Source organism: Vombatus ursinus, unplaced genomic scaffold, assembly GCF_900497805.2.
Source record: "Vombatus ursinus unplaced genomic scaffold, bare-nosed wombat genome assembly UNPS02012602.1, whole genome shotgun sequence".
Taxonomy (NCBI): domain Eukaryota; kingdom Metazoa; phylum Chordata; class Mammalia; order Diprotodontia; family Vombatidae; genus Vombatus; species Vombatus ursinus.
This window is the reverse complement of record NW_020952380.1, coordinates 315,098-342,305: the sequence shown is the minus strand read 5'-3', so window position 1 is coordinate 342,305 and position 27,208 is coordinate 315,098. Positions and strand designations below refer to the sequence as shown.

At 34.1% G+C, this 27,208-nt stretch overlaps 1 protein-coding gene across 1 annotated transcript in view; it reads right to left on the bottom strand.

Annotated features, from left to right (window-relative positions):
- SYNE1 (spectrin repeat containing nuclear envelope protein 1) overlaps nucleotides 1–27,208 on the bottom strand; it is a 552,931-nt gene that overhangs the window by 285,391 nt on the left and 240,332 nt on the right. The window contains exons 33-46 of the mRNA XM_027857999.1: nucleotides 25,382–25,532; nucleotides 21,453–21,680; nucleotides 20,890–20,988; nucleotides 19,997–20,184; nucleotides 18,627–18,750; nucleotides 16,382–16,548; nucleotides 15,512–15,665; nucleotides 11,589–12,217; nucleotides 10,182–10,361; nucleotides 8,138–8,288; nucleotides 7,517–7,675; nucleotides 6,580–6,762; nucleotides 4,934–5,035; nucleotides 1,977–2,180 (exon numbers count right to left, since the gene is read on the bottom strand). Coding sequence (XP_027713800.1) covers nucleotides 1,977–2,180; nucleotides 4,934–5,035; nucleotides 6,580–6,762; nucleotides 7,517–7,675; nucleotides 8,138–8,288; nucleotides 10,182–10,361; nucleotides 11,589–12,217; nucleotides 15,512–15,665; nucleotides 16,382–16,548; nucleotides 18,627–18,750; nucleotides 19,997–20,184; nucleotides 20,890–20,988; nucleotides 21,453–21,680; nucleotides 25,382–25,532 — 2,719 coding nt within the window. The remainder of the gene's footprint in view (nucleotides 1–1,976; nucleotides 2,181–4,933; nucleotides 5,036–6,579; nucleotides 6,763–7,516; nucleotides 7,676–8,137; nucleotides 8,289–10,181; nucleotides 10,362–11,588; nucleotides 12,218–15,511; nucleotides 15,666–16,381; nucleotides 16,549–18,626; nucleotides 18,751–19,996; nucleotides 20,185–20,889; nucleotides 20,989–21,452; nucleotides 21,681–25,381; nucleotides 25,533–27,208) is intronic.

Sequence of the window (27,208 nt, the reverse complement as noted above, 5' to 3'; positions counted from 1 at the left end):
AGAATTCAGTTGTTGGGTGCTACCATCAGGGAACTATGGCACTCCATTTCATAGTTATAGACTGTACTGGTAATTCCAGTCAAGTAGCTTAGAGATGTTTGTCAGAAGGCATGCATACATACACATACACACACACAGAGATATGTGTGTATATATATATGTATGTGTTTATATATCTATGTATCTATGTATATATATATATATATATATAATTTGCATATGGCCATTGAGAGAATTTGTTTTGCTTGACTATACATATTTGTCAGAAGAATTTTATTTTTATTTTCTTTTTTTCCCAATAAGGTAGAGGGTGAGGAGGAGAAAAAATAGATTAATTTTTTTTTAAATAGAAGGGTGGGGACTGCTACAGATATGGAATGTTACTTTCAGATGAAGTCTCTGCATTATTACTTTTACTTAATTGTTTTACAAGAGATCTTTCAGGAAGTGGTAATAATCTGTAAATGTATGCAATATAAAAACAAGCACATCAATAAAAAACTTTTTGAAAGGAGAAAAAGCAACAAACACTTGTTAAATCCCTATTGTGTACCAGGCACACTTCTAGGCACCATGGTGACAAAACCAACCTGAAGAAGCTTACATTCTATCAGGGTAGAGAACACATACAAAAGAAATACAAATTAGTTATGGGAGGGAAAAGGCATCAGCAGCTATGGGAGAGTACCATCTTTCCTTTCCCATTCATTCTGACACCAGCTTTAGCCAGCACAGTTATGCAAGGAGATGATAGACTTCCAATGATGATGACCAGAAACTTGTCTTTCATAACATTGCACTTAGGAAATCACATAGTGCTTAGAAAAAGAGGGAAAGAGAAGGTAAGGCCTTGGCACAGTGGAGTAGAATCATTCTGGGGATAAGGTAACTCAGGATATAACTATGCACTTGTGTCTGTCATTGTCTTTCTTGTATTTTGTGAATGTTTCATTTGGGCTACTGAAGTGTGGTTTATGATGAGTCCTGGTTCAGCAAAGGCAGCTGTTTCCGGTTTATACCTTTAAGATTACTTCTGATCTGTCTATAGGGAAATCTTGAGAGACATCACAGGCTGTAGACCTGGAAGGGACCATACTTAGCGTCTAACACTCTTATGGAATAGACAACTGTACCTAATGTACCTAAATCTGTGGCCCAGTGAAGTTGAAACTTGCACAAGTTCACGCAAATAACACAATCAGGTTTTGAACCAACGTCCTTAAACTACAAATCCAATACTCTTTCTACTATCCCAGAAGCTTAATAGTTATCCTTTCCACATCGCAACTTTCCCCACTGTGATTTTGCTATATCGCTGGTTGGCAGAAGAAATTAAATGGGAATTTTTAGGGAGTTTCACAGAAACCACAGATGACACATGAAGGCCAGCACACAACACAAAAAAAGTTTAGAAACTCAGAAATGAATAAAATATATGTACAGTATTTTATAATTCCAACATCTTTCATCTTTTAATACTGTAAAAAATTTAATATTGAAAAAAATTCAGACTTCTCTGGTAAAAGGGAGGGCCAAAAATTTTTATGTGTGAAAAGGATAAATGTGATAAGGTGGTATGATTTAGAAGCCTGACAATAGATTTTGAAAAGCTCTGAATTTTACAGAGACAAAGAATTAGTGACTATTAGCAATCTGTACTGACAGTAATGCAGATACAGCATTGCATGTTCTCAATGTTTGCCAAAGGTTTATCTAATTTGTGTATTAAACTAGAGAAACCTTGAAGCTCTGATCAGAAGAATTTTTTTTTCAAGTGGCCCTTATTCTACATGGGGTCTATGATTTTATTAATCTCTTCTTCTGATATCCAATATTCACATAATTCCTCAAGAGTTGGTTTATCATACTGGTTGAAATTACATAATGCAAGAACTTACAAATAGGATTAATAACAATAAGTTATTATTAAATATGATTATCAAACAAGATAGTTTAAAGATAGATTTATCACTCACCTTTACTTTTTTTAAGCTTTCACAGTTCTGAGTTTGTGCACAGTTCAATAAAGATTCTTCAGTTTTTATAAGCCAAGTTTCAACTTCATGAATAAATTTTTCTAACTGCATTTTTTGGGCAGTAAAATCTTTCAGGGTTCCCTTTGCTATTTCAGTTACTTCTTTGGCATGCTCCAGTTTTTGCCTTAAATCTGTTTCTATAAACTAAAAGTAAAAAAAAAAAATAAAAGATTGGTATCAGGGTCATGTGAATATACTCCTGGAGTTCTCATTCAGTTATACATTGGAATGTTCACACTTTTTCAATAAATAGAGAAAAGACAGATTTTAATGGATTTCTTTCATACATTAAAAAAAAAATCTGGTAAATGCAATATGTAACAAAGACATCCACAAAAATTTTATTTGCCCTTAATTTATTTCTAGGAAAGTAGGAAATTAGTAGGAAAAAAATGAAATGTTGTGTAACTGATGAAATGGGAGAAGCATGAATGGAAAAGATTATAGAAAATTATTGTATCTAGGTCAGCCAGGCACTGACATCTGCAAAGTTTACCCTGAATCCAGGGAGTTGGTCCAATCTAAAGTGGTTAAATAAGTAAGAATATGGTCAGTTGCTATGGAAGCTATATAACTGAACAAGAATAAAGTAAAAAGTATCTAGAAAATTCACCCATTCAGCAAATATGTATTAAGTGCATCTGCGAAGAATAGCTATTTAACACATATTTGGTGAATTGAATGCTATTACTTTAAACTGAATTGGCATAGTTCATAGTCTGAGATGTCTACATAGTCTGGGATGTCTACAAGGAAGCATCAAGGACTGAGGTTAATGAACGGTTTACGAATGGTTAATGAATAACCCCTAAAGCAGAGATTCTTAAACTAGGGCTATGAATTTGTTTGCTTGTTTTTAAAATATTTTGAGAAGTATATTTCAATATAATTGATTTCCTTTGAAATACTATGTATTTTATTTAGTGTATTTAAAAATGTTTTACTGAGAAGAGATTCAGAGGCTTCTCCAAACTGTCAAAAGGGTCCATAATACAAAAAAACAAAACAAAACATTAATAACCACTATCTAGAGCCTGTGGTCTATGCTATCACTAACAATTGAGGCCCATCACAGATGCATGGTCCTAATGGTCTTAAAAAGCTGGTGAGTCCCAGTAATCCTTAAGGAAAATGATTAAAGGCTCTTCAACTCTGCTGTACTTCCCAGATAATCAGACATATCTATTAAAACTTCTGTTCCCTCTATCATGCCAAAGATTGAATCCTAACAAAAACCCTAGCTTAGACTTGGTGTCTCCCAATCACTGATCCTTCCTTGGTATCCTTTGCTTTTCTTAAACATTCCAGTGCCCTTGCAAGCAGAATTCCTGGCCTGATTTAAAATGTGCCACTCATTTCTTAATCTATAGTAATAATATGGTGCAGTCATGAAAAATGGCTGCTGTGACGGCTCCATTAAGATTGCTGTTATCTTTTAAGTCTGAGAAGTTCAGACCTCTCCCCTTATTTTTGTGCTGCATGGCTGGGCACTCTAGATTTAAGTGGACCTCCAGAGTCTCTCACCATGCTGGCTTATTGTCAGTATCTCCAACAATCAGAGGAGAATCTGATTCCCTATAAGGTCAGAATCCACTTATTTGTATTTTTTTTTGGCTGTTGTTTTCTAAGGGTTAGGAAGGGACCTTGGTCACAAAGACCTTGATAAAATGTACCTAAACAAAATAAAACATTAGGGGAAAAATAATTGAAACATTGTGGCAGTGGTATGATAGTTCTTGATAATTTATAGTAAATTATCTTCAAGGCATAGCTCTGAATTTTCCATTTCATGCCTTAAATGACAAATACTGCTTTCTTTTCAGTTAGTTAAGGGAAGTCAACATGTCCCAAATATATACATACGTTATTGCTTTTAATGTTTGAGTAGCTGTAATATAAAAGTTCAAACATCACATATACCTATTCTTGAAGGGAATCATTGCCCTCATAATCATAATCTGGTTATAAAAACCACTGTTTCATTTCCTAGGAAATTTCTATGTTGCATATTTTTCAATAATTTTCTTAACTTGCAAAACAGTTCATTTTGTGATTAATAAAGGCTTTATCTTGTACTGAGATTGAGAAAAATGATTATTAAGGACCAATATATTGGAGAGATTCATAACGTCCTCTTGAAGGACATTACTGATAATGAGATTGAATTAACTCTCCTAGATCTTGGTCAGACCCCACACAACCTTACAAGGAATTTAATCTAAGGTGGGGAAGCCCATTGTAGTCTACTCAAACTTGGGTGGAGACACATCCTTTTGTCTAGAATAGCCCAAGGCTGGGAGTGGTCTATTATTGAGATATTTTCTCTGTCCAAGGGTGATATAATGATGGGGGACATCAATCCCTCATTGGAAGGGTTATTGAAGAGGCCAGCAGGTTACTAATAAAAAGATGATCATTTGGCCATCTGTCTTAGACCACTTCCATGACCGTTTTTGGTCTAAGAGAGATGGCCAAATGACTATCTTTTTATTAATAACCTGCTAGTTATTTTATTTATTTATTGTATTAATAAAAAAATCTGCTGACCTTATTAATAAAATGATTAAATTACCCAGAAACTATGTCTCTCAAATCTTTTTAAATATCACAAAGTATTATCCCAATATCCCACAGTGATGTTAAGATAACCCTGACTTTTCAAAGGCTATTTTTATAGATTCTTAGCATAATCTTTGACACTAGATATTGACAACATGGCACCAACCAAATCCACGGACTTTGATATTTTAAACCCAATCAAAGCAAGGCCCATCTTGTTTGCTTTGGGTTTTGGTTTTTCTACAGATATTACCTAGTACAGTGACTTGCATGGGATAATGACTCAATAAATACTTTAAATCACGATCATCATCTGTTAATATTAAAAGGCATCTTACCTGAAGATCTGGAGGTGTTTCCTGATTTTTGGTCAGTCCTTTAAGATTTAAAATTTTTGAATGAAGTTCTTCCAATTTAAGTCCTTTATTTTTAACTTCACACTGCCCCCAAATAGAAAAAAATATGATAAAATTATAAATGTGTTGATATTCACATATATATATATTCATGCACAAGTAACTGATCACATTCTTATTTTCATATTTGTGGAAACGTAAATTACTTGTACTGAGTCTTAAGACTCTCCTAAACACATATATGACATGTCACTTTCTAAAACATTTTTCAAAGTCAATTTCTGAATAAAAAAGAAAACTCATTATGAGTCTGGAAAAGTTGTTGCTATTAACTTCCACTTAATGGAATACAAAGCAGTCCATGGACTTTTTGTTTTTATTAGAGAAAAGAAATCTCTTGGAAAAAATAAATTCAGACCAAAATTCTTAATTCAATGGAGACTTTAAATAGTACAGTTTATTACAGCAATCTCATTAAATTCTCAGAGTAGTATTTCATTTTCAAACATAACTATATATAATGCATATATCATTTAAATATGCTACATGTAACATATTTATTTTTATGGAAGTAAAATCTGACTAGGAGATTGTTATATTTAGGAAACTTCATCACGTTGTACATTTAAATGCAACTATATTTTAAAAGTACAGGATGAGCAAAGATTAAGGGTTAAAATTCTTCAAGGTTATTGCTACTTATAGAATAAATTAGACACTTTAAAATCTAAAGTAATCATTTTGGGTCAAGAAAGACCTATTCTTGAAGCCTGAATAACATGTTGGAATTCTATATAAATTTAGCAATTTCCCAATAGCCAGACTCCCAAGAAGTAGTTCACATATCTCATTAGATATAAAAGTGCTGAATAGAAATTGCAGATTAAGGCTCAGTGTAAGAAAAGGCTTATTAATAATTCAACCCATCTGTGAGTAGAATAGTTTACAGAGGTAATAAAGGCTTCACTTTCCTTAAAGTCTTCAGGTAAAGCCTGATTGATCACTTGCCAGGATGCTGGAGAGGGGATGATTATTCAAGAATGAGTTGATTCTATGGTAGGGTTAGCTGAACATGGGACCCAGTTTGAGTCAAGTTATTCCCTTGGAGAAGCTTGAGTTTTGAAAGAAATACACAGTATCTTTTAGGTCATTTCAAGTAACTTCAAATATAGTTCTTCAATATCTTAATACTGTGGATTATGAGAAGATCTAGGTTTATGATTAAAATTTTACAGTTATTTGGATTTGTGATATGTCTCCCTCAAAGTTTTGTAGCTTTAACAGGAGCACGTGACCATTATAAGACACCTCTAATCTTGCTCAATGCATAATTTATCTTGGGATCAAACACAGCTAGCAACATTCTCTAGCTCTCTTTTCCCTTTTTTTCACGTTTTCCATCTTAAGAAGAAATGCATGTAGAAAGATGCAACAAAAAGAACAACCAAAAAAAAAGATAGGTAACTGCTTTTGTCACAAATATAGTCAATGCAGTGGCATTGAGTTTAGAAAAGTCTTGGAATGGCCTTGATATCCTTGGGCAAGTGGTAGATTATCAAGAGGAAAGAAAAAGAGACCACTTTTCATATTCCTTTCATAGTCCAGATGAACAAGTTAGGCTCACTGACCTCAAATTCCTTAAGGAATGCTTCTGTTTGGAGGCTGCTACTGAGGTTGCTAATATTTTCTGTCAGCTGTGGTATGGAGCTGTTTGACCAGCCATAAATTTCATCTCTAGCTGCAAGCACATCTTCCCAAAGAGACAGGCTTATGGTAAGTCTATCCATATTCTCCTCAATTTTCTCTGAAATCTGAGAGAAACAAGAAAATGTATTGTCATTAAATATGTGATGGCACCACCCAAAATTCCCTCTAAATATGTCCCAGAACAGATGGCTCTCTAGTCTTCAATTATTTCCTTATTTATAAATAAACATATTTAAAACATTCCCAGCCAAATTAATAAATATAAAGCACTGAAATCAATGCTAGGTCTCACAGAAATGGGCCACATGCTTAAATTTCATGTGCTATGTATGAACAAATCTTTAAGCAAAGTATTACTATGCTAACAATGAAAGACAGAGTGGCAACATTCATAGAAAACTGGCCTCTTAGTCAGAACTACTTACTTTCAAGCTATGCCTCTGATTGGGCTTTATTATATATATATATAGATATATATATATCTATATATATATATCTGTATGTGTGTATGTGTATGTGTGTATGTGTATATGTATGTATATATGCATACACATGCATATATGTAGCATTATATATATGTATATGCATACATATTATTTAAGGGGAAGATAAGTTTAAAAAGTCACATAATCTTTGTGTTCTAAGTGCCAATCTGCATTGGTGGGTAGTTTGCTCACATGGGAGTTCCTTATAAAGAATGAAATTACAGATCCAATCCCTCTTATACTAAGAATAATCTGCTTCTTTGGGGGTATTTTGGACTTTTGCCCTAATACTATCCACTGTATGGTAGACTTAGCTATGAGGAAAAATTAATGTTTAGTAGTATTAATACAAAGAAAAAGTGACTGTCCTTACATCTAGCCATCTATCCACAGTGCTATCCATGTCTGTTTTCACCAGAATGAAATCGCTGCTTTGAGTTCTTTTCAGTTCAGATAGCAAGTGTTTTCCTTTACTTGTAAAGTCATCCAGTTCCTTTTGCTTCCCATTCATCTCATTCTTGACAGTTTCATGCTGTGGAAATAAACATTTCCTTCATTTAATAAAGTAATCAGTAATTAAAAATATACTATCCTTCTATATATGGATATATATTTTATGTATGTGTGTGTGCATGTGTGTGTGTGTGTGTGTGTGTGTGTGTGTGTGTGTATTGCTCACTAACACCTGTATCTAAGAGCTCCAGGCCAAGCTTGGCTTCATAAAGAGAGGCTAATAATCCCGATGAGATTTATCAAGTGTTTAACAATCCACTTATACCCACACAGTTGGACGATGAGCATTACAAATTACCTCTTGAGGAGCTCTCCGGAAATCTAGAACACAATCTTTTCTGGAACAAAGTAGACATGGAGTTCTCTAGAGTCCAGCATTTCTAACATAACGGAGAATGTCCCAACCAAAGAAGCCCTTTATGACCAAAAACATAAATCTATGGAAGTTTCAATAAAAATCAAGCATTGGTCAAGTTATCACCTTAGATAAGGCCCATCTAATGTCCTCCTGATCCTTTACAGTAGATCTGGTCATAGTTACATTGTTGGCATTCTCTAGGACTTTATATACCACTGACTTCAAATTCTGATATTCTCTCATCAAATCAATAAGTCCACAGCACTGACCTTGACTGAAATGGTAACAGAGCAAAAAAAAAAAAAAAAAGAATTAGAAGAGTATCATTTTTCAGGGAAAACAGCACAAGGGAACTACTCCTTTAGGTTTAATCTAATGAAAAGTGTCTCAGATTTATCAAAGGGAATAGTTTGGAGACTTAATGAAAACCATAACTTTGTTTCTGCCTTCAGCTTCCACATTCACAGTGATGTTCTTTGTTCACATTTAATATCTTCGCTTAAAATATTTTCCTTGAATGATGATTGCATACCTTTTACTAAAACTCTCTTTGCTTCTCTGCTATGGTGAGGGGACTAAGGAGTTCAAAATAGTACATATACCATCCACATTTTTAAATTTGCTTTGCTGACGTTTATTCCCCTTACATTTTTTATTCTTTATTATTTTCTCTAGAAAGGGAAAATGGAGGAATATATTGGGAAATGTAGGTAACGTAAAAACAAAATATTGTAAACAGACTTGGACCCTAAAGTCTATGGGAAAGGAAAGGGAGAATATATGTAAAGGTGTATGTAAACATACACATATATGTATCTCTATATGTATTATGAATGCTTAATATTCCTCGTGGAAGTTACTTTACATTTTATATTTAAGAACCCTCACTTTTAATTTTTTTAAGCCCCACAAAAGAGAGAGGGAGAGAGGCTAAGAAGGAGAGAAGAGGAAAAAGGGAGGGATAATATACATATCATATATATATATATATATATATATATACATACACATGTTTTTTAGCTTTGACATCTAATTTCTGAAATAGAGAACAGAAAAATGAAGTTAAAAAGTTACTATTCAAGAAGCATCCAAATGAAAAAAAAACATTAAAAATAAAGTGATCTTTTAAGTGTTTTGATCTTCAAAGAAGGAACTTATTTTATTATATTATTGTCTCTCTTACTACATCTGCTAATACTACATTTTTATCTTTAAGTAACAGTCTGGCTCTAAAATGGAGCTTGGCAACTTATGATACATGGTCAGAGGCGTCATGTAGGAAATTTCAAATGAAACATATACTGGTTCCTGCCATCCTGTTTCCCATATTATTGTTTGTTAGACCTGTTTCTCCCACATTGTACACTGTAACAGTAATATTGTATAATGATCAACTGCAAATGATTTGGTTATTTTCAGTAATACAGTGATCCAAGATAATCCCAAAAGACCCATGATGAAAAATTCTATCAAGAACTGATGGCATCTGAATGCAGACTGAAGCTTTCTTTCTTGGTTTCTTTCTTCTTTCCTTCCTTCCTTTCTTTCCTTCCTTCTTCTTTCCTTTCTTCCCTCCCTCCCTCTTTCTTTCTTTCCTTCTTTTCTTCCTTCCTTCCCTCCTTTTTCTTTCATGAGTTTTCTTCCACAAAATGATTAATGTGGAAATATGTTTTACAGAATTGCACATATGTAACCTATATCACATTGTTTACTGTATCAGGGTGGGGGGAGCAAGGGAGGAAAAGATAGATTTTTGGAACTCAAAACTTTTTTTTAATACTGAAAATTATTTTGCATGTAGTTGAGGGAAAAATAAAATATTTTCTTTCTCACTGCTTCTCCTTTTACATGAACTAGAATGATACTGCTTCCCTTCCCCTGGGGCTCCTGAGAGTTGCATTCCCTATCCTCACAGCCTCCATGACATTTAATGAACAGTAATGAAATTTAGGTGCACTTTTTTTTAGGTTCACTTTTTTTCAAAGTTCCCAACTCTTTCTTCAAAACATTAACTTTCATATAAATGTGATGTCTCAAAAATAAGCCAATAGACTGTGAAGAAAAATCTGGAAGAACACAGACTAGCCAAAATTGAAAAGACATTAAATTCCAATATCTGCTTTACTCACATGCAATGACCCAATTATTCTGAGAAAATTTGACTTACTTTTCATGAATTAGCTTCTTTGTGTCATCCCAGGTAGCTTCCAGACGACTTATCTGTTCATCAAATTCTGGTGCAAAAGTCACGTCTTTCTGAGCTATTTGTTTAGCTTTGTCCTTCAGCCACCACAATTCATGCTCATGAGAATTCAACTCATCTTCTAACTGATTAAAAACTCGTAACCTACAAATGAAAATGTTCAATTGCCTTCCTTTTAAAATTTATTTATCCAAAGACTTTGCCTATATTATAATGATCCATAATTTTATTGGTGTAGGTATTCCCATTTACCAGGATAATTCACAATCCCTCTAGGACTTAGTAGATGGTATTTGAGAGTTATTGCGGTTAAAAAAATATTATCCCCTCTAACCAACCTGATAGTGACCCTTTAGGTAAATTTATCTAGGTAAAAGACTTCTTGAATTTCAAATTACTTGAATCACTAATTTAACCTATTACATTCCAAAATACCTATTCAATAAATTTCCGTTTAGCAAAGGTTTCTTTGGTACTTATTATGTGAAAGCTGAATCTATATAATATAGAAAAAAATATTGTTGTCAACAGGAGAGCAGAAAAAAAAAGTAGTACAAAGTTCCCATTCCCTTTGAATATCTTCTACCTATCATGTAATCATGGGAGTAGAAAGGGGTTGAAAAAAGATTATGATTTTTAAGAGAAATAAGAATTTAGACCAAATGAACTTGGAAAGCCACAGGAGAAAAGGGTTTAAAAAGACATTTAAAATGATTATGGGAATTAATTTTAAGCAGGTGTTATGACTGAGATCTATGTTAGTCACCCAAAGAGAGCTAATATAGCCTCAAGAGTTTTTTACTAAAGATTTTGCAGGCCTCTTTCCTTGGAAAAGAACTGAAGATAAGCAACAAAAGCAGAAACAATCAACCAAAAAAAAAATCAGAATAATACATGAGAAAGCAATGTAATGTCATCACTAGAGGACATCTGTGGCCGTGCAGCATCAGTCAGATAATTTACCCAGTCACACATCATCCTTAGCATGTTTCCATTCATATGTGTCCTCTTTGTGTGTTTCCTCCCCTATTGGTGGTTTGGGAAACTTTGGGAAAATATAACTTTGAGTGGAAGGGGTGGGGTGGGTGGGTGTGAGATATTTCTCTTAATTAATTTCATATGCACTTGGAATAAACATCTTTTGTTTTGCAAGAATGTACCCTCTGGCTAGCCTAATAGAAGTAAACATAATTTTGAGTAGATGCTGACCCACACAGTCAAAGCTGGAGTAGCTTTCTGGAGACCTACATGTGAAGAGGCCCCCAGGTGCCACAAAAAGTGAGAAGAAAATCTCTAGTAAAAAGAGCAAAAAAAAAATTTGTTGTTTTTTTTTTTACAAAAGAAGAAAAGCTAAGCACAAGTTTCTTCTACCTTTGTTGAACAGCTTGCTGGGTGAGCTCCTTCAACTGTTCTTTGTCAGTCCTTTCTTCAATATCTTCAAGACTCTTCAGGAGGGCTTCCTTGTGATCTATAAAAGCCTTTCTCAAGGCTTCAAAGGCCTCAGCCTCACTCTGCTTGGTCCCCAGGAGATTCTGGATGCTCTCTAATTCTAAACCAAGTTGATCTGCCATTCTCCTACAGGAAGCTCTCTGCTCAGAACTGCCACTTTTCAGGTGATACTGAGCTTTCGTGAGAAATCCATCTAGATTAATTGCGGTACAGTCTAAATTTTTAGCATCCATAATAGCATCATTTAAGTCCTTCTCTAATAATTCAGACTGTGTCTTATCCATGTTACTAGTAGCTTCCACAGTTTGCCTTAGCCTATGCAGAACACTTGATAAAGAAGCATGGACCTGGAGGAACTGGGTCAACTCTGTCAATGCAAGTTGCCTTTTCTCAATCATCTGACTGGCCTGTTGGAACAGCAGGAAGCAATCCTCTGCTCTGCCCTGGAGAGTGTGGTGGTCCTCTCCTCTGCTGAAAGAACATAACTTTCCTAAGTGAGCCTTTAGCCGAAGCATTTCTTCCTTCTTGCCCTCTACTTCTGCTGAGTGGTCCTAAAAAATGAATAAATAATTAAAAGCAGTCTAGTCTGCTACAGATATGCCTCCCTTTATACAATGGGTCTATTCTACAAATTAAATACACTTCAATTACGTTCAACCATTGCTCTGTGTAAGGTACTGGACTAAATTCTGGGGATAGTAAAACAAAACAAAACAAAACAAAATAAAATCAATCAACAAGTCTGGGTGTTGGGGATTCAAAGACAAAAATGTAGCTCACAATCCAGTAAGGGGAGAATATATAATTAGATAAGTAAAATAGATTTAAGTTAATTTCAGAGAGAATCAGGAAATGAATTCAGGTAGGTGAGTTGAGCCTTGAAGGAAACTAGGGATTCTAAGTAGAGAAGGTGAGGAAGGAGTGCTTTTCTGACAGGGGGGACAGTCAGGGCAAAGGCTCCAAGATGGGAGACAGAATTTCTTGTGTTAGCAATGCCGGTTGGAGTTGACCATAGTGTGTGTGATGGGGAATATGTGTTATAAGGCTAGAAAGAAGAAGACTGGAAGGTGTGTGTGTGTGTGTAATGGGGAATATGTATTATGTGTATTATGTGATATATATTATATAGTATGTATTATAAGGCTAGAAAAAAGAAGGCTAGAAGAAGGAACAATCTCTACCTTATAGGAACTAACATTGGATATGGATAGGAGAGGTGGATTCGATATATACCTAAATGAATGAATGAATGAATAAATAAATAAGTTGATGAATGAATGTAAATGCATACATGAATGAATAAACAAACTTATTTTAATAAGACACTTTTTGAAGATATGGAGATATAGTGTAGGGGGATAGGGAGAGAAAACCTCATAAAGTAGGGATTAAAAACTAAAATAATACTTTAAATGCAATAGGCATATTCTTAAAGAATGACACATTGAACTTTTTTTTTAAAGAGAAGAATACCTTGCAAGGAAAGCAGTTATTTTAAATGTCTTCTAAATACATATTTTCACATAATTCTAATTTTACAGAATGAATTAGGATTAAGGTAATCATATGAAACAGAATTTTACATAAAAATAGAAATATTCTATTCTAACAAAATGCTTGAAGAAGTAGGAAGAAACTTGGCAATTCTTAAACATTAACGTGGGCTCAAGTTTACTTAATCTAGTACATATGAGAAAGAATAGCCCAAAGAGGGAAAGCTGATATGTCCTCTAGTGGCCTGTCACATTGTAGAATAATAGGAATTTTATATAAGATCATTGAGATCATTAAATAGAATATGAAAATTCAATGAAAATCATGAATACAAAGCATGTTAACTGGTGAAAAATTTTTGAGTCTCTCAGAGTTGCTTCTGGTGAAACAATGATTTGAATCTGCTAAAATGACTATAATTACTTTTATTTCATAAAGTTGGGATTTTTAGTAAAATAGAATTTCATAAAAATTGGAAATCTACTTCATCCAACATATTTAAAGTACAAATTATCCATACTAATGTTATTATAACCATTGATATATATGTATATATGTATTTATAGTTATCTCCAAAATTTTTCATTCAACAAATGTGTACATATGTATATAAAATGCCTACTTTTTCAATGTTCTCTACTAGATGCTGGAAGACCAAAAAGAAAAATTTAGTAGTTCCTCCCTGCCCTCAAGGGGCTTATTGTTGTTTGTCCTTCATTCTGGAAGAGGACCATATCATCAAGATGGTGATGCTGTGACTTGCCAGTGAATTAGATTTAAGTGAGGGAGAGCTGTGAAAAGTCACCAGTCTCATTCTCTCCAGAGCCATCTAGGTCCAGTGGCAAGATATAGATAAGGGCAACTGGAGAGCCCCTTCCCCCACCCCCACTCCCAAGGGGCTTACATTTTACAGGAATACAAATCAGTATAACGTTGGTGAGGGAGTGAGGAGGGGGAAGAAAAGGTCAGATGAAGACCCTAATTAAATGGGAGAGAACAATAATAACTGGGAATGGGTGGGAGGGAAAAGGCAACTGAACTAAGCCATGAAGAAATAAAAGGATTCTGAAAGTTGAAGTTGAGGAGCAAGTTTATTCCATGCATGAATTGGGGGATAGGGGGTGGCCAGTGCAAATGATAGTAATGAGGTTCTGGACTAGGTGATAAATATGGTCAATAGTGGAAAGATTCCCGAGTGATGGTGGCAAATAAAGGGCATACAAGTAGCAATGGAAATAAAGCAGTATGCAAATTCTCCCTCCTGGACCACTGTAAGGGAAAGAAGGAACTTTGTGATCAATGGCTCATATTTCTGTGAAGTGTACTATAAAAGGCTAACTCTCAGTAGAGAAATGGTTTATAATGGCAAAAAAAATTAATACATGTAGGGGAAACCACTTTCAAGCTAAGTAAGAGTTTAGAGTGGGAAATGGGCCAAGACATTAGTCTTGGTTTTCTAATTAGATGAGAACAAGAGAAACAATATAATAATAAGCTTTAATATTTCACCTTAAAAATTTAATTCATCCAGCACTGGGGCTGAAGGGATGGGAGGGAAAACAAATCATAGAATTACTGTCTCTGTCAATTAACAAAATGGTAGGGGAATTAAGTTTACTTAACTAACTTTGTATAACTTAGAGAACAAAAGCTAGATGGGTTTATATGCACTTAAAGTCACAGGATTATAGAAGTGGACCTCAGGGGCCAACAATTCCAACTCCTCATTTAACAGTGGGGAAAATGAGACCTAGATAAGCTAAGTGACTTGACCCATAGGTTACAGAGGTGTTAAGAGTCAGAGGTGAGATTAGAACCCAGATCTTTTGACAACCAGACCCATTGTTCTTTCCATTTTATGTACTACAATGAAGCCAAAAGACATTTAACAAATAATATTTATTTCTTTATACCCAGTGACCTGCATAGTGCCTTGCATACAGTAGGAGCATAACATTTTTTAGTAAAAAACTAGTAATAATGATGATGATTTCAATGGTTACCAAATAAACTTTTACCTTTGTTGGCATCATTATTCTATACTAAGTAAATGCTTTCATTTTCACCTTCTATTAAGAAAACCTTCCCAAACTCCTTTAATACTGGTGCCATCCCTGAGATGATTTCCAGTTTACTGGTCTTTATCTTGTATATACATAGTTGTTTGCATGTTGTCCCCTTCATTAGAATGTAAGCTCCTTGAGGGCAGGAAGTTTTTTTTGCCTTTCTTTGTATGGCCAGTGCTCAGCACAGTGCCTGGTATGTAGTAGGGGCTTAATGAGTGCTTGTTGATTGAATTTTCATTCATGTGTATGTTCTTTCTTCAGTCTTTAAAAAAAATTGTGCTTTACCTTATGTTGAACTAGAGCAGTTTGATGGTCCATTATGCTGATCTCAGAAGTACTGTGTAAATCACTGAGAAACTGCTTAATCCAGACAGAAAATGAAAGTAGCAGTTCATCAAATTGCTGATGTTCAGCAACTACAGACTGGAGGAAACTAATTCTGTACAGAAAGAGAAAGGGGGAGAGTGCATTTAAGGTTCATAAGTTGGTCTGAGGTGATTTCCATTTATATGGAGCTTATCATTTTACAATTTATTTACCTCAAAAGATGGCTAGGTGGTGCAGTGTATAGAGCACTAGACAGTCAGGAAGACAGCTCAAATTTAACTTCTAGCTGTGTGACTCTGGGCAACTCACTTAATCTGTCTGCCTCAGTTTCCTCATATGTAAAATGAGAATAAATGACAGCTACCTCCCAGAAATATTTTGAGGATAAAATGAGATAATATTTGTAAAGTTTTGCAAGCCTTAGAGCATTAAACAAATCCTAGCTACTAATCTTATAATTCTGTGAATTAGAACAAGTAGTATTTAGTAGATGAGGAACCAGGGCTGAGAGAGGTGTTGTTTATCCAGACTCATAAAACTAGTATATTTCAGAATTCATAGTAAAATCAAGGTCAAGTAACCACCCCCCCCATTACACCATTTTGCCTCTAAGGGTTAAAACTATAAAAAGGAATTCCTATAAGAAAAAATAAGGTCCAGAGAAAGGAAGTGATTTGCTCAAAATCACAAAGTGGAAGAATAACCACAAAAAAATCTTATCTATTGACTACCAGACCAGTGTTCAACTGATAACCAGCTTTCTTAATTTAGGAAGTCCATCATCTACACCTGAGTCAAAGTGGGTAGTTTTCAGGAAAAGCAACAAACCTTTTGCTAATTATCTGAGGCAAAACTCTCCATCTCTCATCCAGCTGCTCTAGCTGTAGCTGAATCACTTTCACATCATCTTTGGAAGCCACTGAGAAGAGAGATTCTTTCAATTGTAAGAGATTGCTGTACAGTGAGGCATGGGATACAACCTCATTCTGCAGTGCCTAAGGGCAAAAGAGAAGATATACATGTTATGAAAAGATAAACTTAGTTGGGAATTCAAGGATCTAAGCTGGAAAAGCTAGACACCATCTAGTTCATTTCAAAGCTCTTAAACACGCTACCTATACTCCAGCCATTATCTGCATCTCACTCCAACTTCTTGGACTCTGCTCCTGGCTCTTCCTCTGATAGGGAGAGTGAGAAATCAAGACTGACTCCCAGGTTGTGAACCTTGATGACTAAAATATAGTGGTGCCCTCAACAGAGATAAAGAAGGCAGGGAGAGAGGTGGGTTGGGGGGAGGGGAATAAAGTGGGTATTATTTTGGACACATTGAATTGGTATGCCTAAGGAACCCTGAATCCAAAATTTCTGAGAGACTGGAATGAATATATAAATCTGGGAGTCATAGTTACAGATTTTTTGAACCCATGAAAGCTACTCAAGAGAGAATGTAAAGAAAAAAGGAAGCCCCCCCCCCCAAAAAACCATGAGGCACACCCACAGTCATCTCCTTCCCCTGAATTTGTCTTGTACTTTTCAGTGTTTTGGCTAATATTACCCTTTCTGCTTGGAATATCATACCTTTTTTCTTTGACTGCTAAATTTCAACCATATTTTAAATCTCAAATCAAGTGCCATGAACATTTCCCTCACTCCTCAAGTCAAGATGGGCCTTCCCCTTTCACCCCTGTATTCTGTGCTAGGTCCTAAGTGTGTGAGAATGGGCAAGCTGGTGGTGAGGGAAGACAAGAAATTAGGTTCAGGAAATTAGGAGATAGAAAACGGTACACTGCTCCTGTTCACATGAAGCATATCATCTGAAATACATTTCAGATTACTATTCTACATTTTTGTGGGTATATAGTACTTTGAAAGTTATTTTAATTATAATTCTTTTTTGGGACCAGATGTGTGATTTCATTAGTGTAGGGAGCTTACAGTGAGGAGCATCTTCTGCCAATGAGGAAGAATATATTTACCATGTAATATTATGTATTACATTTATCTATGTCTGTGTCTTACTCCTTTCCAGAGTATAAGCACAGTTTCTCTAAGGATAGGACAATGTTTTTCCTAATCGTGTTTTTTTTTTTACCATCCCTAGCACCTATCAATGAATTTTTAGACTGTAGGTATTTAAATAAGTGTTGAATAATGAATGAATAGCTTCATTCGGCTCTTCTGCCAAAGACAGAATAATCATTCATTCATTCATTTATTCATTCATTTCACAGTGACCATTTAAAGTCCCTTAACTTCCAGAAATCACCATTGTTGCTTGTAGTATCGTTTCATGAATAGTTTGACCTCAGATAGTTGAAAACACAAATACACAAATTCACCACATGCTTCACTCCATTGGTAGTACTTACACCCATCCTTCCAAACAACTTGGGGATATACCCTGATGATTCTCCCTCCCAGAAGGGAGAATTCCCAGCCTACCATAAGAATACAAGCACACACCTCTAGAGACTGTTAACCAAGTTGCTTCTTAACTAGTCTCCTCTCCCTTGCTCTTCATAATTGTATATAAGGAGTAATACAGAATAATATTTTGTCCTTTTATAACATCAGCAATAAGAAAATAAAAAGTTCATACATCCCTTTACACTTTCCTGACTTAACAGCCCTATCTGTGAGCTCCCTTACCATCTTCATTACTCAGCTACATGAGTTACCTCCCTATTTGTACAGATAGAGCTATCTAGAACATCCATGTTTCATAAATATCCACTTAAATCTGTAAACAATGAAGAAACATTAAGCACACTTATTTAAACCCTCTATTTCATTCTTCCTAGCATATAGGCTGACATTTCTCAATATTTCTCATAAACAATAATTATTTATGTAGAAATATTATTCTACATCATAAGTTCTCCCTGGTAGGTCATATGCATCAATCTCTATGAAGGAGTGGTATCATCTTTCTAGTAACATTCTTTGACTTCTTTCCAAGGCAACTTGAAAATCTCGAGTATCTTGGCAAGCTACACAATGGGCAATTCCTTCCAACATGTTCACTACATTCAAGGATATAATTTCACTACTCATATTGCTTGCCGAAACTTGCCTGTACTAACTGAAGTTCACTCTCCAGTTTGCCTCTGTCTGCAGAAACACCATTCTCTGGGGAACTGGCTCCGGCTTCACATCGTTCCAACCAGGTCAGAAAGGTAGATAGTTCTTTTTCTAACCTAAAGAAAGTAGAGTTAAGGAAAATCATTTTAAATTCAGCTCATTAGAAGAACTATCTTTTTTGAAGTTTGTAGATTTATGACAATTTTTTTTAACCCACAAGTAAAAGCATGGCAGATTATTTTAGATTTTATAGCTGAAGGATTCTTTCCTTTCAAATTTTCCCTGTCAGAATCACTTCAGAACTGTGAAGTACCTTAAACTGAACATCAGGGAGGTCTTGTTTAATACTAAAAAAAAAAGCTAATATTAAACACAAATACAATCAAACTTGCTTAGTAACTATTTACATTAAATATATAATTAACCAATTACTCCAAGTCCTCTAGAGTATATTGATTTTCATTCACTTTTTATCTACTATGGTTGATGAATTTTTGCATGAATTGGATTTAAGTAGAGTCCTGAAAACCAAGACATCACCCCCTGATGTCATTGGTCCTCTTCAAAAATGAAGGACAAATAACAACAGTATGGTCAGTGGATAGTTAATTCTTCTGATTTTTTTAAATTTTCATTATATTATAATGATCTTTCCAGATGTTTTTTGTATTCCTCATTCTTAGAATATTTTCATTATTATACTTCACTATATTAATGTACCACTGTTTTTTTAACTATTCTCTCATTTTTAGACATTTAGACTATTTCCAAACTTTTGTGATTACATGTCATGCTACTGGGAAAAATCTTCAACAGGTAAGTCTTTTTTCATTGTTTTTTTTTATTGCTTTTTGAGGGCACATTCCCAATAGTGCAATAATTGAGTCAAAGCATATGATTTTTTGGTAATTTTTTGTGACGTTTGTAATTTTTACTGTGTACAGTCAGAATATTTTTCAAAAAGGCTCCAGAAGTTTACAATCAAATAACCAGAAATGTATAACTACACCCACTCCTTCACAGCCCTGCCAGCAATGAGTTTCATTGCTTTTAGATATTTTGTACATTTGATGGTTATGAATTAAAGTTATTTTAATTTTCACCTAAAGGTTGAGTTTTTTTCAAGCGATTATTAATAATTTCTGTTTCCTCTTTTGGAAATTGTCTATGCATGGCCAGAAATGTCTTTTCATATTAAGTAAGTAATAATTTCTGTTTCCTCTTTTGGAAATTGTCTATGCATGGCCAGAAATGTCTTTTCATATTAAGTAAGGGCTCCATAGAAAATGTTCAGTCTATGCCTTCCAATTCTCATCAGCTGATGAAGAGCCATGCCACTTAACCTTAGAGCAATGGACTCACCTCTGCCAGTGAGCCAATAGATTTTCTAGCATCATCTGTTGTTCCTTAGTGGTACTAATCATCTTCTCATGTCTTTGCTGGAGAGTCATTGCTTCTTGAACAGATGAATCTTTGTTAATAACCTTGTGGGCACTCACTGACAAAGAGGTAACTGAGCTGCTCATTGTTTCCAAAGCCTGGCAGAGATCCTGACAATCATGGAAAAGTAATGGAAAGGAAGAATTATGTCAAAAAAAAGTGCTAAGAAATATCCAAAGTAATTTTTAAAAAAGATAGTATTACTAGAACTATTACCTTAATTATTCAAATGCAGCCTACAGTGGTAAAAAAAAAAAAGGTTCCCCCCTACTAGTATCATTTAGACATTGCAGGCATATCAGTAAGTGGAAAATTACTGTGCCCTCCCCACCCCCAAAAAATGGTGTGGAAAATCATCTTGGAACTTGATGGGACATTAAACATTGTGTAGTCCAAGCACCCTCACTTAGAGATAAGGAAAATGAAGTCCAGAGATGTGAAGTGATTTTTCCCAATTATAAAACTAAAGATTCACAACTTCAGTGTTAGATAAACAACAACCTCTGTGTCATGCTAACTCTTCACTCTCACTCACCCAATCTCTCTGGTCATAAATTGTTTCATCGATATAACAATCTCTTATTATGAAATAATATCTAAAAATTTATATTTCCAAAATGTAGTATTGTTCAAGTTTTCAAACCATAATATTTTTAAAAATTATAATAAAATTTCAATTCTAACCTAATAGATAATCTTGACTTTTTTCTTTCAAGAAACAATTAAAGAAAGATTTCTAAATACAAAGTATCACTATGCAGTATTTCACATTTCTAAGTTGATAATCAAATAGAAAACATAAAACATTTTCATACCATATGTTCTTGGAGAGCTTTGTATGTCTCTGTAGCTGAAGAACATACTTTAACTGGTTCATTCAATTTATTTTCAAATTCAGACACAGATTGTTGGACCTAAAACATTAATGAACATGCAAGTATAATGATTAAAATAACTGTATTAAGGCAAAATACAACCCAATCTAGTCCAGCTATTAAATAGTGAATGACATGCTCATATGTTGCTATATAAATATTTTATAATTTGATGACAAATTTTGAAAACTGAAAAATCTAAAATAAAAATCAACAGCTTCACTGCTACATGATTTGAAGGATACTTCATTCAAACTCAGAGCTAAATTAAACAAAGTGTAATATGACATTTATATGTTGTCCAAAAAGTAAGTTTAAAAATTACTTTAAATTTACTAATATAATTGATGGGAATATATAAATTAGATTAATTCAATATTTGCTTCAGGTAATCTAGGAACTGGAGTATTATAGGAAGGTAGGAATATATTTGGAATAAAAATCTTCATCCTCCATAAACGATATAAGGTAAATAAGATGAGTCAGTTCTGATAATCGTATACCTTTTTGAGGCTTTCTTCAAACTTTTGTTGCTGAGATTCATTTTCCAGAAGTGTGGCTTCCAGACACTGAGCATGCTCCCTGAGCTCTTCCCAACGTCTCCTTATTTGTGTCAATTTGGCTTTAATTCGAGCAGATTCTCCAGTGGTGATAAACTGAGCAAAAGATTGAGTTTCCTCTTCCAGTCTTGGAATGTCACTTTGACTATTTTCTATTCTCTCGAGAATAACCTAAGTTTTCAAATAAAATAACAATGTAGACCCAGTTGGTTTTGTTTTTCCTATAAGGGAATTTTTGTACCATACTAAGAAAATTGTCAAATTTTCACGAATAGTAATTGTAATATATTTGGGAATAATTTGGGAAATGCCGTAATTATAACCCATTTGTTTCCTTTTCTCTCTTTTTTCCTTCTTTCCTTCCTTTCCTCTCTCCCACCCCCCCTTTTTCTCTCTCTCTCTCTTTCTTCCCCAACCCTGACCCTCTCCTTCTCCTTTATCTCCCACAAAATCTGCAAAAACTGAACAGATGGTGGAATGTACAATGATTGGGACTGCCTGCCTGTGCATGTGGTGAAGTAATCATAAGGGGCTTGGTGGAATAAAGAGCTAGTATACATATTCCACAATATATCTCAAGTCAAAACAAATTTAAAAGCATTTATTAATATAATTATTAGTATATTAATAATATAACATTATTATGCTCATACTATGTGTCAAATCTGAGGATACAGCTCAGATCATGGATAGGATCTGTGGCTCCCCTTATTTAACCAAAGTATTTAGTTTATAGATTTGAGGAAAGGGAAAGCTCCCAACTACTTACAGGAAAGGTAATCAAGGCATCTATTCAGTTTCTTCAAAGGAGAAACATAAAATGGTCATGAAATCAAACATGTGTGTTCCATACACTTATACTACTACAAAATACATGGATGTCTCTGAACTTTCAGTGCATTTGTAAGTATGAGCTTTATTGTTGGTATGGGGTATGAGTCCTACACACAAGAATTTCAGTGTTATATTTATGGAAAAAAGTACACAGCAGTATAGTGGATAAAGAGTTGGTATTAGAGTTAGGACACTAGAATACTTGGAGTTAGGATACTATCTGTGAACATAGGCAGATCAATTAATCTCAGAGTGCCCCAGACAACTTTCCAAGATTCAGAGTTACAGATGAGTAGTCAATCTACATCAGTGGAGAGAGTTTCTACACTACATGGATGGAATTACAGGTCTAGACCCTTTTCCCACACTCAGAACCAAATAAAAAGTAATGAAATTCACTGGGCCACTACATAGTGATTGCATAACATTCATGTTGCCTCACTTGCAAATACAGAAACCTGTTTATTCTCAAATGATTAATGTCCACTCCTCTGAAGAAATAGGCCAAAGAAAAGTCAAAAATTTAGATAGAAATCTCATGTCTAAATAATTAAGATGAAAGAATTTGGGATTTCTCTCGCTAACATAAGAAAGTCTCTAAATTTCAATATCTAAATATCTTGTTTATTCCGAAAGGATAAAGAAGATGTAACTGTTTTTTTTTTCCTTTTTGGTAAGGCAGTCAGGGTTAAATGACTTGCCCAGGGTCACACAGCTAAAAAGTATCAAGCATCTGAGTCTGGATTTGAACTCAGGTCCTTCTGACTCCAGGGCCAGTGCTCTATCCACTGTGCCACCTAGCTACCCCAGATATAACTGCTCTTAAGTTAGATATACATGTCCACAATAGAACCTCTAAGAAAATGAAATGTTTTTAGCACTTCTAAAGGCTTTTTTAAGATTAGTTTGATAGTTCTATGTACAATGCTAAAATATTTCTTAATCAAAATTGCACAATCATGTTATGAAAACTCTATGGAACACATATCATAGTTCATATTTTAGAAACTGCATATTTAATGAAAACTAAAAAGGGAATGAAGGTTTATGACAAGGGCTGAGGTTAAAGTGTATATGCTCATATAAATATTGGAGGCTCAATTTCCTAGAGTTCATTTTGCTGATCTGTTGTATAGGTGAAAATTCTAATACCTAATTTGATTTATACTGAATTCCATGCTATCATGGGTATTGTTACAGAAAGTGTATCTTTAATTTATATACATTTGGGGTAAATTACTTTGTTTTCTATGTTAAAATATAGACCATTCATCCATCCATTCATTCAGTAATCTTTTATTAAGCTTCTACTATGGACAGGGTACTAGATGCTATGAATACAAAACACAAAAGTGAATCTATTCTTTTCCACAAATATCTTACAATCTTTTGGAGAAAAAAGTAAACTATGTAGAGATCTAAGTAAATACTAAATATATTTGAAATAAATACAAAGTAATTTTTTTTTAGGGGAAAGGATAAGAGTAGGACCCTAACAAACAGAGAAAAGCTTCATGAAATTCCATGTTTTTCCAAATGCTATATAGGGACCAAATACACTTTTTTTTTTTTTTTTTTTTTTGGCTAGGCAATCAGGTTAAGTGATTTGCCCAGGGTCACACAGCTAGTAAGTGTTATGTATCTGAGGCCGGATTTAAACTCAGGTCCTCCTGAATGCAGGGCCGGTGCTCTATCCACTGCACTACCTAGCTGCCCTGACCAAATACACTTCTAGTCTATGTGGATATTTCTAACGTATAGTGAACAATTAAAATCTTTTTTCTTTAAAATAAAAAATATTTCTTTTCTTACAATGTGATATGATCATCAACACACAATTCTAGAGTGTTTATGGAATGATTACTGATATCAAGGTAAACTTATGAAAAAAAACTTAGTAAGCTAAAAGTTGTACATAAAGTCAGAAACAGTGTGGAGGAAAGAAGCGATAGCAATGTTGAGATAGATAATGTAATAGTTTTATGTTTTCTAAGCTTAGCCATATACTTTGAACTTCATTTAGTGAAAAAAAGGCAGATTTCTTTTTACTTTTCACAACTTTGAGGATTCACAACAAATCCATCTAAGGTAATTAGAATCAGTTTACCTTAGAAACTATAGCAGACATATAGGCTGTGTGTAAAAAGGTATATGTACTTGTGTGCATATCATGTGTGATTAGCAATGATGAATCAACTTTCATCTCGGTAAGAGGTCACTTTCTTCCCCTTGTCTCCACATATTTATTTCTTGTTCTAAGATATAATAACGCATGTGTTTCTCTACCAGTGCCCACATTTACCCTGATAAAAGGACAGAGGATTCTTGCGTCATAAAGGAACCAAGCAAATCTGTGAAAAATGAGTAGGTATTTTCAACAATACTAATTGTATGACAATATTCATTCTTCTTTTGGATTTAAGGATACAACATGTCATATAAGCTAACATTTCCACTTTAACTTTTTAAGCTGCAATCATATATGATAACATAACAGAGTGCTATTTTAAGCAGGAAAGGATCTAGAGAGTTAAGTCATTTGAATATATGCGCGGATGTCTAGATGAGAATAGAATTGCTTGATCTCCTCCTTGTGGTTATTTAAGGCAACTACTGTTATCATGTTATTAAAATGTCTGAAATGATTCTTTAACATAATATTTTTAAAAGATGAATGTTTTTTCCAATGTGTTGCCTGAATGAATAAACAAGAGTACCCCAAAGGGTTTTATTCAAAGTCAAAGAAAAGAATTATGCACCCATATTTTTTTTAATGTCATCACATACAGTGTGAATTTTGTATGTATAAATCAAACACTAATAGAAGAGAACTTAATTTATAAAGTTTTGCACAGTCTCCATCAAAACCCTCCAGCTTGGTATTTTTTTCTTTTTACAAATGTAACACACAAATTAAATACAACCACACACCAAAAATATCAACCCTCATTAGCAAGAAAGGAAATGGAAAAAAAAAGGGAGGGTTTCTTCAACGCTACATATGTATGAATTGTAAATGTAACATGTGAACAGATCACCTTAATTTGGCTGATTTGCATGTCCCAAGGAGATGATGAAGTTTCCAAGGCATCCAACTCTTTTTCTCTTTCAGTAATCCAGACGGAGAGGGACTCAAAATTATTGCCAAAATGCTCCCACTTGTTTTTCACCATTTCCATGGTTTTAATACTAAAATTAACCAGATCAAGTGAACAAAATGCAATATTTTAATAAAGAGGATCATTAATGTTTTCTTTAAATTATGAAGTGAAAATTTGTGAAGACATTTGTGGCCACATTGACTTTTTGGCCACTTAAAGGAGAGGCACATTTTTTTTTTCTGTATAAACAGAAGTGACAGGACTTCATCTTCCCCATTAAGAGATTTTGCATGATAGGTACATGCAGAACAAATAAAAGCATGATATTAAGACTTAACCAACTGTAATATACTATGTAACAATGGCACCATCCCAACACACACACACACACAAAATAATGCCTCTATAACTAGAAGAATTTGAATCTATGTAAAAAAGGAGAAGGAAGAGAGTCTGCTAGGGGGTTCAGTGGATTGGATAGTGCTGTGGCCTTGGAGTCAGAAAGACCTGAGTTCAAATCTTGCCTCAGACACTCACTAACTCTGTGGCCCTAGGTAAGTAATCTCTCTGAGCCTCTATTTACTTATCAATAAAATGAGTTGGACACAGTGATGTCTCAGGTCACTTCCAGCACTAACTATATGATCCTTTGATCTTAACAGTGAAAAGAAAAGCTACTACATTGCAATGCATTTTAAAATGACTTGTTTTCACATCACAACATCCCTAAGTTTTAAGGGAAATTAAAAATGCTCACTCTAAAGACAAATTTATGCTTTGGTTCACAAAATATTCTTTTAGGTATCATGAGTAAATTTAAAATCTAAGTGAAGACACTTAGTCACATAGAAAGTGTTCTTTCTTTTTGCAGCAAATCCTCAAACTCCTGAAATGCAAAGACAACAACTACTTTTATACTTCTTGTGGGATTCTGACCACAAAACCCCTTTTTTGCAGCTATTGTTATTGAGGAATCACTTACTATTTGTGGACAGTTTACAATTCACTTTTTATGAACATATGAAGTGAATGTTTTCATCAGTTTGCATTAACACTATTCATGTGACCTGGTAAATGTGTTTGTATTTATGTCTTACTATCTATAAAAAAAAGATTAAAGCAACCAATTGGATCTTATTAAGAATATGTGTCAAGTTAGACCAAGATTAAAGGACTTCCCTGCTTCCCAAAAGGCACTTGAAGATATCAAGAAAAAAAAATGTGGCATGATTCATGGGCAACTGAAATGGTTATGTAGCTTCCAGTCACTAAAGCATGGCTGCAGATTCATCCCTTTGAAGCTTATGGGAGTTAGGTTAAATGCAAGAGTAGAATGTGAAAGAAAGACTATAGTGATTTTTATGGCAAATATATTTTTATAGCATTTGTTCCTTATGAAAACAGATAGTAACTATCTGATCTACTGTTACAATATGTAAATACCCTGCTGTGGTTTCATTATTTAAATCAGGACAGGCCTAAATAAAATAAAATAGTCTATTATATTTGATAGAAAATTTGTAGCATCTATAAAGTTTTAATTTATTATTTGGTTAAAAAAATCACTTGAAAGTCAAACTATTAGCAAATTAAAATTTCAGAGAAATGCAGAAATTGGATGAGGATGTTATGACATGGCCTCATTAGTGCAAAAACTGAATCCCATGAAGTGGTTGAATATATTCAATATATTCTACTTGAAATTATAATTATATAGACTATTTTCCAAACCAAAATAATTGGTTCCAGCTCAGTTGATATATG